At 39.3% G+C, this 17989-nt stretch overlaps 1 protein-coding gene across 2 annotated transcripts in view; it reads left to right on the forward strand.

The window, feature by feature from the left end:
* The window catches only part of MICU2 (mitochondrial calcium uptake 2), a 137603-nt gene extending 122473 nt beyond the window's left edge, over positions 1-15130 (forward strand). The window contains exons 9-13 of one of the 2 annotated variants that reach the window (XR_004982144.2): positions 5843-6014; positions 6298-6406; positions 9541-9698; positions 9981-12675; positions 13727-15130. Coding sequence is in view for 1 of the 2 variants with exons in the window: in XM_036404127.2 (XP_036260020.2) it covers positions 5843-6014; positions 6298-6406; positions 9541-9698; positions 9981-10085 (544 nt within the window). In the remaining variant the exon portion in view is untranslated. Of the gene's footprint in view, positions 1-5842; positions 6015-6297; positions 6407-9540; positions 9699-9980; positions 13027-13726 lie in introns of those variants that run through there. The other variant, XM_036404127.2, reaches the window with a different exon arrangement.
* Positions 15131-17989: the final 2859 nt, after the last annotated feature.

Raw genomic sequence — 17989 nt, forward strand, 5'->3', positions numbered from 1 at the left:
GAGAATAGGGAGGGAATATGGTCAGGCATCTGTCTCCAGCTGGTGCTTGCTTCTTGGGCAATCCCAGATACTGATACACACACAGACAATCCTCAGGCAGTGTTTTTATCAAATGTAAAGGTTCTTTCAGAGATCTTCAGGCTTCTTAAGGTAGGACTCAAGGAACACATGTTCAGCTCCATACTGCTAGATGAGTTCTTATTAGTTGTATTGTCCTTAACATAAGGACATTGTAGTAATTATAAATAAGAATTTACAATTTCAAAACCAAGAATATACAATTTCTTCTATATTTCCCTAGCAAATGTTAGGAAATATAAATTTCTGGAGTATGTTTATGTATATTACACTACTAAAGGTGTGGCCTCTTAGTCAAGTACAGCTAGAAGAGTATTCTCCTGTAACCTTTTTTAGGGAAATATAGAAGAATATGCAGTAAGCCTAAAATCAAGTTACAAAGAGGGTAGATTTAATACAGGAAGCCGTCTTTCTTTTCAGAAGATCTGAACAAGTTTCTGTTTCAGATGACACCACTCAGTTTTACACCTCAACAATAATGTTATCTTCTAATACCAGGTCCTTTCTTAGAGAATGTCCCCAGAATTCAAGGCTTTTTTATTCTTTAGTATGATTTCCCCTGGTTTTTAATATAGAAATAATTTTTAGTCTTTTCTTTAAAAAAAAATCTAACTTGTGCTTTAATTTCCAACTACATCAAATGTACTATCTTTTATTCTAGAGTAGAAAACTATTTACTTTTCTAGATATAGGAAATATTTCTTCCTGACAGACACTGGGGGTTGCTTTCCCCTGAAAAAAGTCCCTTACTGATCTTGTTTAAGTATGTCTAATCCCAAATAAAAGAGGAGACAGTATTTCACTCCCTAAACAGTTTACGACTGCTGTGATTTTTTCTGTAATCTGTCCCCAAGCAAGCTTAAATCTCTTACATTCTCCTTGAAGGAAAAAAGTGCAGAGAGTGTGGAAAGGATATTCAAAAAACTCTCTGATTGTTGTATTTTTTCTGGGATGTCTTACAAAAAAGTACTTCCCAGTGTGGTTAAACAATGGGCCTCTTTTAATAGTATGAGGAAAGTTAACGTTTCGATCCAGTTTATGTCATTCTCTTACCTGATTTCTTCCTTCTTGTTTCATCAGTTAATAGGATTTTTTACCAGAAATATTCTTCAATTATGGTTCTTTTTTAATTTCTGCTTTAGATTGATGGGGACAAATTGTATAACCATACAGAGATCATGCCTTTTCCCTACTTATCCTGTTTCTTTCCTTCAGTATTTTGAATTCCTTTTATTTGGAACCTTTCATTTAAGAAGCCAAAATGATCCAGGCTGGACCCCACTGCTAGTGGTGCCATTTCTGGGGGGGGGCTGTGGTGTGTGTGTGTGCTAGTGCATGGATGCAGGATCTCTTTCAGGTATCATCATCAGCCAGCATGCTGTGCTTTTGCTGTGATGACAGCTTATATATTTTCAGTGATTTTCATCTGGGGATTTGGAATTGCTTTGCAGAAATAGAATATGATTGCTTGTCTCTGTTCCTACACTTTTATCTATGTGTGTGCATAGAGAGTCATAATACATAGAGATTACATCAGTTATAGCCAAGATCAGGCAGTGAGGAGGGAAGAACAGCAACAAAATCTGGCTTCATGATATTCCTGTCGTAACTAAATCTGAATATTTCCCAAATACTTAGTAAAGAGCTTGAGAAAAATATTTTTCTTCCTTTCATGTGAGCTTAGCAAAAGAGTAGCTTGGTTCATTTCTATAGAACACTTAAAAATGAAAGCGAGTTTTTTGGTTTGGAAATGCTAAGGACAGTAAATCAAAGAGGGTTTTGCTTGCAATTCTGAAAATTGTGAGATTGATTAACTGTCTTAATGCTTGCAAGCCTGAATTTACAAGCATAGATCTAAATGTTTTCTAAAGGTTACCTTTATTAGATTTTCTGTATTCTGGTTTGAAAGTCAGATTGCAAAAAGGCAAGCTGCAGCTGGTTTACCATAGTCTTCTGGTGCAGAGAGGGTTATCAATTCTTCAAAAAGACTTTGGCATCCAAAGAGGAGCCAAAGCATGATGCAAATGCTGTGGTGGTATATCCACCACTATTTTTGTTGTTAGATTCCTTCCTATAAAAACCAGTGTGACAGGAACTGGTCAGTTCCTGTATTAAGAGTGTTGAAGCTCTGCACAGACAGTTCAGGTCAAGAGGTGGAAAAAAAAACTTTCCCCAATATTTCCTTAAGTGTTTCAATCTCCTCCTTTCTGTGCCATGAAGAATTCTCCGCTTGGAGGGGGGAATAACTGCATTCCTGAGATCTCCCCTCTTTTATTACGTTTTCACTACTATTTGTGGTGGGTTAGCACTATTAAAGCTGAGTTGCCAAAAGCCTTGGGAGACTCCCTCTTTCTATACTAGAGCCCATTACAAAATGAGGGATAAATCCTGATAAGGTTTCTGGATGCTGTTGTAACACGATAACGAATTTGGCCAATGGCCTTCAACGTGGGTGTTTTAGAGAGTGTGGATAAAGTGGGCTGTCTTAAAGAAAGTGCTCTCTATTCCTGGCCCTTTCCCCATCTTATAAATTTATGGTTTACCTCTCCTTTTTGTTACTTGGAAACTTAGAGCTTTCTTTCATTTTCAACCTACTATAGCATAAGAGTATTCCCAGTGTAATAATTTTTTAATTGTAGAGCATATCTACAATCAGAATCCTTTTCCTATACTTGAATTCTGACTCCCTACCAAGTCCCCAGCCAAGATCCCACTGACTTTGGGAGAGCAGGAATTTTATTCCTGTGCTTGTTTTTCCTAATATCTGGATAAATTTTGAGGACTTCACAGCTGAAACACATTGCACTGTGATCCAGAAGATACAAAAGCAAGTATCCCTAGTGGTGTCTTGACATTTATGTATCAAGTTTTACATCCTAACCAGAAAGTTATTTTTAATAACTTTTAATAACTTTTACTTTAAAAAAAAACCTCATTAGGGTTTTTAACTCTCACATCTGGGAATAAGAGTGACCTAGAATGCTGATGCGATGATTCACAGTATTTTAATTTTTGTAATATGGGAAACTATCACATAAATTTTAAATTGCACATTTCAGCTACTGCTCCAAGTAGGATTTGATATGGCAGGAAATCTTCCCACTCTGGCTTGCCAGGAGCAAGCCTACAAGTTGAAATGAACTTCAATTAGAAGAGGGTGCAGAAGCAAGAACACACTGAAAGTGCCACAGCCAAACCCTTCACTGTCTGCTCTGGCTTTGCTGCCCCTTTCAGCAGGCTGATGTGTGCAGCTTGGTGGGCTTCTTCCTCATCATGTTGGAATGATTGATCTGCCTTATTGGGTGTGACTAGAAGGCAGATCACCATGGCCTGTCTGCTTAAGGAAATACAATATTCAGAAAAGGTGGAAGAATCTGTTTCTGTGTCATTGCCTGTGGCTAGCAACCAGTAAAGCAAATGACTGAGAGCTTTCTCCCCAAGATAAATAGCTCAGTTCTCAAGATCTTAAGTCTGTTGCAAAATATGTCCACCTTTCATAGATAAAAGTCCAAGAAAATAAAACACATGTTGTCTCATTTCTCTGCATCCAAGTTTTAGGCATATTTCTGTGAGTGACCTCATTTTCTGCAACTTCTCCTCCTCCAGACCAGACGTTACATGAGTTAGAAACTACAGTCAAAGAAATTGTTCTGCACAGTCTTGGCTGTGCCTTCCAGCCCACCACAAACCACACATCCCAAATACCATCTCCTCCTTGCCTGTGATGGCCACTCTCAAAATGCAGCCAAGTGGCCCTACTCAGTCTCTGCTGGGCTGACTCCATGCTTGGTCTACATGCCAGATCCATGCTGTTCTCTCCCTCTGCACCTTGACCTCCCTTCCCAAGACCTGGGGAGACTCTTGGGGGCCGTGGGTGCAGCAGGGCTGCTTGTGCCAGGGCTGATCTCCCTGGCACGTGCTGGCTGTGATGCTGGCCAGAGGCAGCAGTCTCCTTGTGAGTTACAAAGACAGGAGCTGGGCCTGAAAACAGAGGACTGTTTTGCAAGCTGAGCAAGGCAGCTCTTGCCACTCTGCAAAACAAAGGGTTACCCAGTCACACTGGTTGCACTACCTGGTCCTTTGGTCTTTCATCCACTTCTGAGAGGGAGAGCTGGGGGAATTGAAAGTGTGTCAGTCCTTAAGGTAGACTGTGAGGAACATCTTAGTGTTTGGCTATACTTTAGAATCCCTTTACTAGACCAGAAAAAGGCACATATAAAATGTGACAACATTTTGTACCCCTCCTCCGTGTTACCCTAACTCAGCCCCAGCCTGAAACTTAAATTCACCTCACTATAAGGCTTTCATTTACCTGCATGTCCTGAGCTGTGAAGCAGTTTTTGGTCCTTTATTTGCATGTGAAGCTCTACCTGTTAGAGGGGAAAATACAAGAGAGAGCTTATGCTTCAAGAGCAGTCTTTAGCTTACCCCTTATAGACTTCACAGAGCTTCAAGCTACTAATTGTCCAAGTGATCTCATTAAAGAGCTAAAGATAGCTGTGTGGACTCAAATGCTGTAATTTCAAGGGAAAGAATTCAAACCCAGTGAGGCCAGGCAAACACGGATGAGCAAATGAACCTCTGCTGATATTGGCTACACAGACCCTTAGCTGTCCTCTTCTCCAATTAATTGCTTTGTCTAATATAGGAGTATTTCATTCCCTCTTGTCAATAATTTCTGCAACTCAGTAAAGAAGGGTTCTTTAGCAATATGGAGGGGATTCTGGCAAGCACCACTGGCTTTAGCCTTTATTTAAAAGTCAGCTCTTGTTTTTGGATTGCCCCATTTCTGAAGTGGAAAATACCAAATGGATCACACTGTATTGTCTGTGTTAACTTTTTCAAAATTAATACTAGCCATATAGACCAAAAGAAAAAACTTGAAGCTACAACTCACAATTACAGCTCTGTACCTTCAGGTTATTATTTGCTTCTTGTAATACTTTTTTCTTTCTTTCCCAAAAGAATGAGTGCCTCCTAAAAACTTTGATGTTGACTCTTTCCTTTTTCAGACAGCTCTCTTACCTTCCCAAAGCCCTGCAACATTTTCTGTGCTCTTCTTAACTCTGTACAAGTCAATTGTAATCCTCTCTGATCTATCCTCTAGTGAGTACAGAACTGATTCACCAAACCTCTGTATGTAGTTATAATCTTTGATAGTTTCAGTCATCTTCTCCTACAGCAATAAATTCAAGTTTCCTCTTTCACCTTTGTGATTATTACTGCCTCGTCTTTTTAGGCACTTTGCAATCTTGTCATTCCTCTCTTTTTAATATGAAACCTCATAAATCATGTGTCAGACCTTCAGTTCCCAAGTCCTTTTTCTTTCATTCATTCATTCATTCATTCATTCATTCATTCATTCATTCATTCATTCATTCATTCATTCATTCATTCATTCATTCATTCATTCATTCATTCATTCATTCATTATGCTGCTGCCTTACCGATTTTTTAATCTCCTTATCTGCGCATTTTTAAACCCGAGTAAAACCGAGATGTCCAATGCGTCCCTAAGTTCTGCTGGCAGCAGCCCCCTGTGCAGGCCGAGAGCGCGTCCTGCTGGTGTCCTTGTGGAAATGCAGCCCTGGAAACATCCGCGAGAGCAGGGGAAATTAAACCTATGTGGTTTATTTGTTTTAAACAACAATGTCGAAAGTGTCTGTGGCTCAGAGCTGGTGTCTGCGGCACTTGGTAGCTAAGGTAGTAGTGGTGATACAGGGATGGAAGTATCAAGTGGTGGATAATATCTGTTTACACTTAGATTCATGGAAAATCTTCAAACAGAAGTCCAAGAAATGGAATTCATCAAGTTTTCAAAGGGTTTGAGCGTCATGAGAAAAGAAGACTTTGCGGCATGGTTGCTGTACTTCACTGATGAGGAAAACAATGAAATTTACTGGCAGAATGTGAAAGACAGAATCGAAGCAGGAGAGGTTGGTACTCAAAGTATACTTGTTTTCCTTCCTCCTTTCTGTGCACAGGTTTTCATTTGAATATGGGTATCTAATGAGATATCCAGTTGCCAAATGAAGTATTGCAGCCCTTGAATTGTATACAAGTAAGAGCAATGATAATTGTCCAGCTGAGAAATACAAATATCAACAATGAGTAGGCAGTCACATCTAAACACTAAGTCCCACGAGATTTAATGACATAGAATAATTGGGATTTGAATGTATATTCATTATATATAATCTGAATTCTGTGATACTCTAGAACATCAGTTTGGAAGAATTCAAGACTTTTTGCAAGTTTACAAATAATCTGGAAGACTTTTCCATCGCCATGCAGATGTTTACTGTAGCAAATCGTCCTGTTAAGCGGGGTAAGTGCTGTACATGTTTCATGTGTGTTTTTTTAAAGGCAAAAAAAATCATTTTAATTATGAAATAATGTAAATTATTATCCCAAAGTACCACAGTGAAATCCAAAAATATTATACTGCTCTGTATTTGGACTTAGTTCTATTTCATTAAAAAATAATAATATAAAGTTTCCAAAATGTTTTCATTTCAAAGTTCTAATGTGCTGTCATATGTGGATTAATGACAGCAGACTAATAAATCATAAAATAGTTTGGGTTGGAGGGGACCTTTAAAGGTCATTTTTCCAAACCTTCTGCCATAGCCAGGGAACTCTGTCACTGGATTAGGTTGCTCAAATCTCCACCCAACCAGACCTTCAACACTTTCAATGATGAGACAGCCACAACTTTGTAAGTTTCTTCCTTATGTCCAGTCTAAATCTACCCTTTTTCACTTTGAAAGCATTTTGCTTTTTCTGTCACTACAGGCCTTGGTAAAAACTCTCTTAAAAGCTCCCTTGATATAGTGAAAGTCCACAATAAAGTCTGCCCTGAGGTATCTCTTCTCCAGGCTGAACAACCCCAACTCTCTTGGCCTTTCTTCACTGAAGAGGTGCTCCATCCCAAAAATTACCACATAATTTTTGTGGCAGTCCTTTGGACTCACTCCATGTTCTCCCTGTGCTGAGGAGGATGTGTTATGCAGTTATGTCTATCAAAAAGAAACAATGTCGTAAAGTGGGGTTTAAAATAAAGATTTCAAGGAGGGGAGTTGCTTCCTTCCCATACAGGAGAAAGAGGAGCAATGAATCAAAAGTTTTATGGACATACAAATGCTTTTTGTTTTAATCCTGAGGTTGTACTTCGTTGTTACTCTTGAAGGACAAGTCTCATAAGTTATTTCAAAATAGCAACATTATTAAAAAGTTCCTAAGGAAATTTAAAAAGATACTAACATTCATTGAAATTAATATTTGATGGGCTCATGTGAAAAAAGATGAGAGATGTGAGAAGAGGAAAGAGAAATACATATTCTTGAAAGATATATGTTTGGATGGGATTTGAACCAAAGAAAACTGGGGGATTTGCAACTTGTGAGTTTCATTACTAGTCTGTTTTTGTGCTGAACCCCACTGTAATCAAAATCAGCCAGCTGCTGAGGTAACTCACAGATGTTACATGCCTGTATGTCTAATTCTCTCCTGAATCTGGCTGAGTTCTTTGTCTTGGTGTTTGCACAATAATGTGGACATTATCATGTGTATTCACACACATATGAACATTCATCTAAATATAAGACAGTCTTTTAGTCCTTCCTTTTATTCTAGATTTCTTTTTCTTCTAAGTTCACAACTCATCTTTTCTCTCTGGTAAGGTGGCCCTTCTTTGCTAGAAAATTGTTATGCCCCACTGTTGTAGAAGATTTTCTTTTATTGATGTTACATTCAAAGAAAGGATAGCGCCATGTCTGGATTTAAATTCAGCTTCAAAAGATGAAACAGTTAACATCTTTTCAAAGACAAAATTAAGACTACTATAAACATCCCATGTTTTATGTCTTTTTCAAGATGTGATATACCCTTTTACAGAAGGATTTTTAACTTAATTCTATTTAAACCAACTGTGAAACCAACTACATTTATACAGGAATTGTTGAAAGAGACGAAGATGAGAGCTATGTCAGGAATGCTATTCCCTCTAGTAAGCTTCAGAAATAATAATATTTATAACACTATTTATAAGCAGCACTTGTTTATGAGAGCAGAACCATGTTAATATTGCATTTATGACTTCATTGGACAACTTGCTGTAATAATCTACAATACTGCTACTCTTCAATAACTTCCAGTTCCTTTTTGAAATTCACGCTTCCATGATGCCTTCAAAAATGCATCCAATTCATGTGTTGTGATTGTGCTTGCTACAGTAAACAATAATCCTTCCACTCTTACAAGCTGCTGTTTTGTGGCAGCCCCACACACTTCCTCATCTTCCTTGAGCCAAAACTCCAAATTCTGTGCACCACAGGACAAAAAGAGGGGCTAGTGGGTGTTTCTATACTGCACATGGTGGTGTAAAGAGAGAAGGAAAAAGAGCTGAAGATGAAAGTACATCTCCAGAGAGGTATGGCAGCTTTTCCTGCCAGAAATCCTCAGTAACTCTTCAACATCATTTAACAGGAGCTAGCCAGCTTCTCTCAAAACCAGAACTACAGATACATAAAACCATGTACTGTAAGCAGTGCATTGACTACTTGAAGGTCTGTGTTTCTGCAGAGTTGCTGAGGAGATTGTTAGTTGAGGTGGAGTATATAACCTACTGTTCTCTCAGAAGAAGAGTTTTCTTGTAGAATGAATTGTCATGAAGCTGGCTTGATATAAAATGGTAAGGTTTTTAATGAGAGGATAGTGAGGCAAACACCATTTGTATGAACAGGAAAGAGCCAAAAATATGTAAATTTTCATCTATTTCTAGCAAAAATTATCACTTGTACTGTTGCTTGAGAAGCAGTGCCTTGCTAAAGCTTATGATAAAATTAATAGTGTTACAAAAGAAGAAGCATGTAGTATTTTCTGGATCCCCAGGATGAAGGAGGAATTGAGAATCTGACTCTATGTTCTTAGAAGTCTAATTTATTATTTTATGTTACTATATTAAAGAATGCTATACTAAAACTATACTAAAGAATAGAGAAAGGATACAGACAGAAGGCTTAACAAGATACTAATTAAAAACTCGTGGCTCCTCAGAGTCCCAACACAGCTGGACAGTGGTTGGTCATTAAGTCAAAACAATTCACATGAAACCAATCAAACAACCACCTGTTGGATAAACACTCTCCAACCACATTCCGAAGCAGCGAAACAGGGAGAAGCAATGAGATAGTATCATTTTCCTTTTTCTCTGAGGCTTCTCAACTTCCCAGGAGAAGAAATCCTGGCGAAGGGATATTTCAGAAAATATGACACTGACAGAAGCAAGCTCAAGAACGCATGAACTGAGTCCTCCTAATAGTTTACTAGTTTACACATCCCAAATTCTCCAGTTAGGATACCCACAAGCCATTGTAAATTGGACAGAATCTTGCTATTTATAAGCCTTCAGTTTTCTTTGCAAGTTCAGTCACTTGTGATGTAATATTATGTCTTTATTAGCTGAGTTCAAGAGAGCAGTGAAGGTGGCAACAGGACAGGATCTGTCAGATAATGTTTTGGATACCATCTTCAAGATTTTTGATCTAGATGGAGATGACTGCCTCAGCCACAGCGAGTTTCTTGGAGTCCTGAGGAACCGAATTCATCGAGGCTTGAGGGTAACAAGCTGACATAATTGTTTGTAAAAACCACAGATGATTTCTACAAATTTCTTGTAAATGCTTGTAGAAACACAGGTAGAGTTAATGAATAGAAAAATATATATATTTTAAATTGGGTAGTCCTTACTGGGATGAATCTGGGATGAATGCTGCCATTAAGAATTTGTTATACACATGTGAACTATGGAAGCAGCAGCACATTATATATTGTATTTACACAGTCTGGGAATAGGAGTCTTTTTTGTGCAAATGCTAAACACACTTTAACTTTATTAACAGGTACCACAGCAGCAAGGCATTCAAGGTTTCTGGAAGTGTGTGAAAAAAGAAAGCATTAAAGAAGTCAAAGAACTTTGGAAGCAAACTGGGAAAAGTCCTTTTTAAAGCACTCCATTTTTCTTTTGCTTAAGTGGTTTTTCTTTAGGGGAGTTTGTCTGTCCTGTTTACATAATAACTAAATCAAAAATGCTCCTTTTTTTTAGCTGTAGTTAAAGTTTAATTAACCCAGACTCTAATGCAATAATTTTATAATCGTTCCAGTGCAATCAGTTTGGTTTACAGAACTGGTGTCGCTTTTGGCCTCCATACCAAAGTACTCTTGTTCTGGGGAATAGTGTTGTTTACTGCTCTGTGGAGTCTGACCCTGCACTGTAGGATACAGGATGCACAGGATTGAATAATGGCCCCAGGCAGGAACATCGCAGCAGTATCATCTCCTGTTGAAGGAGTGAATATCATCTCAGCCACCAACACAGCAGCTCTCCTTCTCCAGCAAGGGCAGAGGTCCACAAGGCAAAATCACTTGCACAACACATTTTAAACCTAGTTATCCTAAATCAAAAAGGAAGATTCACACCTTGTTATGGGGATCTGCTCATGTGCTGGTTCCTGATGCTTGATTCCACCAGTTCCTGTGTGGATGTCTGGTTTGTCTGCCCTCATGGTGTTATTATTAAACTGGAAAAATACAAGACTGATGGGCTTGATGCAGGGTTTAAAAGTTGTACATTGATGAATGACTGTGTATTGAGTGTCTCAGACCTCTTCCACATAGTATAAATGGGAAGAAAAAAATCCTAATTCTATCAAACACAGTGGTAGCTACAATTTGACTCATTACTATTCTGCTTTAGTTGTATTGCAGAAGATGAATGTGTAACAAATAGTTGTTTTATCTCACTAAAAGTTGTGACAGGAAAACCTGAAGTATCTCAGGAAATCAAGGTTATAATAAGCCATTGTTGAGGCAATATGTCCAATAAAAAACCAAATACAAATGTTTATTACTCCAAATGCAAAGTTAGACCTAAGATCTTGAACACTAAAAAGAGGAACAAATCAAGACTAACACTTAGAAATTACAGATGAACATTTTTTTGCAATAACATAAGGTGCACCTCTGTATACACAGGTGTGCATGTTACATGTTTTGTCTTTCTTACAATCCCAGGAGCCAAAAGCCAGGTCCAGATCACTCTTCCTGGTTGGCCATATATATAAGAGATAGACTTATCTGTAAAGCTGTCAAGGTTCTTTCTCTTTCCCACTCTCAGTTGTCTGACTTGTCTTGGCTGGGGTGAAAGCTTAACCTTTCAGGATAGGTTTGTGATAATAGAGATAATAGACTCAAAACATGGACTAGGGAAATGTCTCAAAAAAATAAGAAAAGAAACCACTCAGTGAGGAACTATCCATCCGTTTGTTGCATTACATCATCTGTGTTTGCTTCAAAGCTCAACATGTCGTGCTTGGTTGTCATTTCTTTGGGGTTTGTAAGAAGAGGGGCAATTTCCATGATAGGTAAGACATCAGGGCAGCTCTCAGTTGGTGCAGGGACAGGAGAGAATGCATTGGGAAACCCTAAAGGTCCCTCCTAAGAAATACTGAGATTACTGAGAATGTGTTTGATGTGTTGGTAGCTATCATGTTCGTGCTGAGGACAAGTCCTCCTGCCTGAGCCTTGGCACAGTGACTCCCAGGGAATACAGTGAGAGGCCAGCAAAGTAACTCTTCCCTCATGGCCTCAGCTTGGAGCTTTAATCTAAAGTGTTAAAGAGAAAATGCTGGTAGTCCTGTCATGGACATGCACCCAGAACAAGATCATGCCTGTGGGGATGTCCTGAGACTGTCTAGAAGATCAGGCACCAGTGACCATCAAGGATCCCTTTTCCCCCAGGAAAAAATCCAAATGAAGTAAATGCCTCAAACTGAGCTCATGCAGTGCTATGTGGGCAGAAGGATAGCAGGTGCTGGTTTTCTTTGTGTGTTTGGAAATTGTTTGTTGCTTCTCATGGTGGGAGCAAAGGTGGGACTGGCACCATAGTACCACAGCCAGCTGCACTTCCCCGAATTATCCAAAAAATGACACTATTGAAGAAGAGCTTCCCTGGCACAGAAGTGTGTATGTGTTCACCCAGTTGCTTTGTGCCAGTTCTGGCTTTAATGCAAGGCTGCCTTTTATTTGTTGCTGTTAATATTTTGGCAAATCGTTTTTACTTTGGAGTGGAAATTATTCCCTAGCATATTATTCTGTGTGAAGTTAATAGGTTTATGATTTTTTTTATTGCTTTTGTGGTTTCTTTTGTTTACTAATTACTTCCTTATTACAAGATGTTTGGTTTTCTTTTGGAAAAATCAACTCATTTAGCTTTAGTGTATCTAGAAGTTTAATTCCTCAGTGCTCATTTCTATCTGGGTTTGTGCAATCAGCAGTATCTGCTTTCAGGGATTTCAAGTTTTATTTTTCAGCAAAAGCTTTGATTTCAAGTTCAGAGGAAAAGCAAAGGGATATGCTTGGGTTTGATATGAATTTTGTGTCTATAGTAAAAAGAAAAAAAAGATTGATTGGAAATTAAAACAGACTTATGAGTAATTTTCAGAAGTTATCCTGAAAGTGCAGCTGGGAAGGAACTCCTTTAAAGGCCAGGGATGATTTGTCCACCAGGCTTGAAGAATCAGACTCTGCATTTAATTTGTAAGTTTATTGTTATTTGTCAACTAAAATGGTTTGTAAAACAGTCTTAAAATAATTTCTCATTTTTAATATCTTAGATTAAAAGAGATATTTATGTATTTAGATACACCCTGTTTTTTAAGAAATTCATTATAGTTTAAGTGTTTGATGTTTTAGTTCCTTTTAGTCACTGTATGATATTTGCAGCCTGCTGTGAGCATTACTCAACACAATTTAGTTAAGGCTTATGTCAGCTACCAGTCTAAATATTGTGACAGCTAATCAATTGTGACTTGTTTTAACATAAGGAACTATTCCTCTGAACAGGAATGTATAGAAAAGCTAAATAAAATCGATTTTTTTTTAATCTAACACATTGTATCTGAATTTTACATGGAATAAAGATGAACACATTGCACATTGCAAAAGTCTCAAAAATTGGTATATCACAAGGATACACAAAAGCAAGTGCAGTCACCTACAGCGTATAACTGCTTTACAGAATTTTAGTTGTTGTATCCCCATAGCACTTCTTGCATTTCTTTGTTTGTTTACTTTAAGATAATGTCTAATAACCATTTATTCTTCATTTTCAAATGAAGCAAAGGCAAAAATGCAGTGTGATATACTAGAAGTAATCGAAACTCATTGATTGTTTCTAGAAATTAATTCTGGTGTCTCAGTTTGTACAAGCCTCTTTCTAAAAGCAAAAGTCCCTTTGGATTCAAACCAAGCTGGCAGGTTTTAACAAAACAGGCAATTATGAGCAGTACATGTTCTGCATAGCAGACAAACAACCAGGCCATGGACTGTGGTTTCCTGGCACTTCACATGTTCAGTGCATGTAATATAAAAAGGATCACTGCCCAATAAAGGGCAAGAATGGGAACAATCATGTTGCTTAGAGGAAGTATAAATTTCAGGTATATTGACCATACTTGGACTAAAACATAGAAATGGATCAATAAGTGTACATCAAAATTTAAAATGAGTTTTCTTCTCATGCTGGAGTTCTCACAGGAGAGGGCAAGCATGCCTCATACCTTCAGTTTTGTTTTTTCCTGTAAAACAGTCACAGCTGGTTCAGGAAACTACTCCAATGCAGAAAAAAGCCTTCAGTCATTCTAAACAGAAAATACGTGCCCAAATGATGTTGTGGTCATTATTAGTGAGATCCAAGTTGCCCCAACAAACAGCTCCTGTAATGCAGTTGGTCACAAGGGAAGCATCAAGATGGCAGACGTAGACACACTCTCTAGTGCCCAGCTGGCCACAGAAGCTCCTGCTACAGAAGCTGAAGATGTCATCCAACAAGAAGCCAAATGCCCTTTGCAGAACAGAAAACCTGAGAGACTTGAGCATGCACAAAATTAATCAGCAAACAAGTGTGTGTCTCTTCACTCATTTATTTGAATGTTTCCTGTTGGCTTTGTTTATTAAACAATTCCTAGCTGACTCGATAATAAAAAAAATCATACAGCATATGTGGAGACAGATTTCCCATTAGGCTGATGTTGGCTTAGTTAATAATGTTTCCAGTTCATTAATTGGAGTGCCCTAGTGCAGAGCTCTGCTTGCTGTCCTGGGCTGCTGTTCCTGCACACCAACATTGCAGGGAACCTGCTCAGCACTGCTCACACCTGCAGGGGCTCAGCCACAGCATCTCATGCCCTGAGGAGTAAAAGACCATGGTTTTCCTCACCTGTGTGCCCATTGTGAGTTTAGATTGAATGCTAGGGAAAAAAAACTTCATATAAAAGGTTGTCAAGCAGGGATAAGCTGTCCATGGAGGCAGTTGTGTCACCATCCCTGGAGGTGTTGAAAAGATGTGTAGATGTGGCACCTGGGGACATGGTTTAGTGGTGGTAGACATGGCAGTGCTGGATTAATGGCTGGACTTGGTGATCTTGGAAGTCTTTTTTAAATGAATCTGTTATTCACTTCTGCCTCTGGCAGAAGGCTGGCCTGCCTTTCCAGGCTGAGTGAGTGGTGGAAGTAACATGGGATGGCATCAGGCTGTGGGAGAATGGACACAACACCTTGCAGAGCACTGTTTATGACTGGGTTTGTGTTGGCCAGATTTCAGACACACAGGTTTGAAAAAATAGAAGGAGGAATATTCCATAGGTAATTGAGAGGAATGTGTGGGAGTTTTTCTCATGGGATTTCAGATGCAAGCTCCCTGCTCTGAAACAGCCTTAGAGGGCCTGGCCTTTCTCCATGGACTGCAAAGGGGGCACAGAAGATGAGCCTCTCTGGACTAAGCCTGTACTTTGTGAATGCCACAAGCACTTTCCTGGAGAAAGGATATTCTACAGAGGCGTTCTACCACAACACTGTGCCTCAGGTCCACTGCTCTAGGGAAAATTTCTCAGCTTTAATGTCAGCCCATGGAGCAACTGGCTCTAAATCACCCCAAAGAAAAACAATTGTTTTAATTTAAGACTTTCCAATAAAGTGTTTTAAAATTTTCTTCTTTTTTCAGGATACAGATTTTTTGTTTTAAATTATGTGGCCTCTTACTGTGGTTTAATCTACTTTGAAACTGATACTGTTGGAATGAGCATACATTACTGAAAAAGTGGTGTACATCATTAAATAATGCACAGAAGGTAATTCCTAGAGCAATGGCAAATGAGTCACAGGGTAGAAGATGACATTTGCTATTGAAAAGAAAGGATACCAAAATACAATGCTTTGCCATTAATCTTTAGAAAAGGAGACTAAATGATAAGTCCTGAAGTCAAAAGAAGAAACAGAAGAGCTATTAGAATAAATCAAAAATAAGGCAAACATGAATATCATTGAACAAAAGGATGCTAGGTAAGCAAGAACTGAATCAATATGGCTGAAATTAGGTTTTTTAAAATGCTGTTTGACCAAAAATGCATCCTTACAATTTATAAATTTGATCCAGTGCAAAAAAGGGATAGTAATCCCTGGTAGTTGGCCTGTACAAGATTACATGATCTGTACTGGAATGTGAAGAGCAAACATTTTACATAATCTCTCTTGGGTTTATGTGTACATCAGGAATTCAAAGCTTCCAAAAATTTGATTTGTCTCATATTACAAGGAATAAATGAGACAAATTATGATTTTGCATCAGTCTTCATCTAAGAAGTTTGGTTGCTTCTGCCTTGGGATTGCATGCTCCTGGAGTTTAAGATGAGCTACTTGGAGAGGGAAAAAATACAGAAGCAAAACGGAGATGAAATTGTTGGAGATTATAACCTCTAAATAGTAAAGAGAGAAATTCTGAGTAACAAGAGTGTTTGCAGGGCCTTGCTCTGGGACCAACAAACATCTGGAAGACTGCAACAGACCCTAACTGGTGCTGAGACTACAAAGGGGAAACGTTTCACTTCTCTTACACAATTTTCAATGTGACTGAAGCAGGTGGGCAGCCAGAAGTGGATGTGTGATGTGAAAATGGACAGGAGATGCCTTTTTGCCTTTTGTTTTTCAATATTTGACAGTCATGGGATCCAGTGAGAGTGTGGTGAGTAGCTATTCCCACAACATGACATTCTGAGTTGCTCTTCACCTTCCTAGAATCTGCTCCAAGTGTCATTTCTTGTCCCTCCCCACAAATGAGGCAGCAAAGTTTGCACAAGCTGCACTGCAGCCATTTGAAGTCAAACAGGTGTTCAGCAATTCCTAGCAGAGCTTCCTTCCATCCTGCATGACTTCTATTCAAGGAGCTGATTTCTTCTCAAGAGGTCCTTGTAGAGACATCCCAGGTGGCTTTCAGGAGTGGAAGATGATAGTTCCTGCCAGCTGTGCCAAGGGGCTTCTTGTGCAGCAAAACTCCTCAGTGGGGGGCACTGTCAGGGGATAAATAATCTCTCTCTGCCACCTCACGACCTTGGTGTTGTCCTTGTTTAATTCAGTCTCGCTTCAGTTCCTGTCATTCTGGAAACGCTGCACGGAAATGCTGCTGGGTTGTAGCTGATAGAGTTTGTCCTGTCCAAGGTTTATACTGCAGCCACTGGCCTTCCATCCTGCCCAAGGCATCTGTCTGACCCAGAACTGAAACACTGGCTGTGTCACAGCTTCCAGCTTTGCCAGCGTCAGACCGCATCCAAACCACGTGTGGCTGTTCCTGCAGCTCAGTATGGACCTGCTAAAAGGGAATGTCAACACACACGGCTCCACTGATACCTCTGTGGGTGAAACTGCAGTTTTGTGTCAGCAGGGAAGACTTGGATAGGGAGGATCATGTTGGAACCCCTCACATCTTCCCTAGCATAGTGAACTATTTGCTGGCTAAACCTTTTTATTCATGTCTGTGCTCCTTATTCTTCATGTTAGGAATTGTGTTTGTTGTGAATGGGATTTTGTCAGAAAAGTTGGTGGAAGCACAGCCAAGAGGATGGTTAAGGCACAGTAACAGCCAGGAGTCACTTACAGCCACAGTAACATGCAGGATGTTCTTGGTAAAAGTTGTTTGTAACTTTGCTTCGCAGGTCCAGGTCCCTTCTTTATTCCTGAAGGCTTGGAAGTACAATGTTTCTTCACTGAATACAGAGAAAGTAGTTAGTTTCTACTAAGAAACTAGAGTTAGTTTCTACTAAGAAACTAACACAGCAATTAAATTATTAAAAGCGCACAGAAGTATCAAACTCAGGTCCTTCTAAAAGCATTATTAACAAATACTATTTTGACACCAATAATTTAAATGCTTTCCCATTGTCTTGAGGCCAAGTGTTAACAGTCCCATGAGATCTTGATGTAAAGCACAGCAGTTGTGGCATGTTTTGATACCCTTAAGAAACAGAATCATGGAATCATTAGGGTTGGAAAAGACCTTTTAAGTTCATAAAATCAAATTGCTAACCCAGCACTGCCATCGTCACCACTCAAGCATGTCCCCAAGTGCCACAATTAATGAAGGTTAGAGAAACTAGAATACTTCAGCTATATCCCTGATGTGCTAACCAGCACATCAGATCAAGACTGTCCTAGTTCACCTTAAATCCAAACTGCTCCATCCTTGTCAGTACTTCTTGTCAGAGTGACTAGATGTCATAACCAAGATGCTGTCCATGTTACCAGTCACTCCTCCCTTGCTGTACATCTCTCTGTTAGGAGTGGGCCACACCAAATTCTTACACCAGCTCTCTCCCTCTCCTGCAGTCTTTTGCAGCCCTTGCATTACTGCGTGAAGTCTTACAATCCCCTTCCCCACCATCCTGATCATGCTCCTCTACACAGCGTGCACAAGCATGCCCATACCCAGAGTTCAGATCCCAGACTGATAATCTTTCCCTGATCCCTGGGCACATGTCCCTGCCCTCTACATCAGGGCCACAGGTCGCTGCTTCATTCCTCT

Source organism: Molothrus ater, chromosome 2, assembly GCF_012460135.2.
Source record: "Molothrus ater isolate BHLD 08-10-18 breed brown headed cowbird chromosome 2, BPBGC_Mater_1.1, whole genome shotgun sequence".
Taxonomy (NCBI): Eukaryota; Metazoa; Chordata; class Aves; order Passeriformes; family Icteridae; genus Molothrus; species Molothrus ater.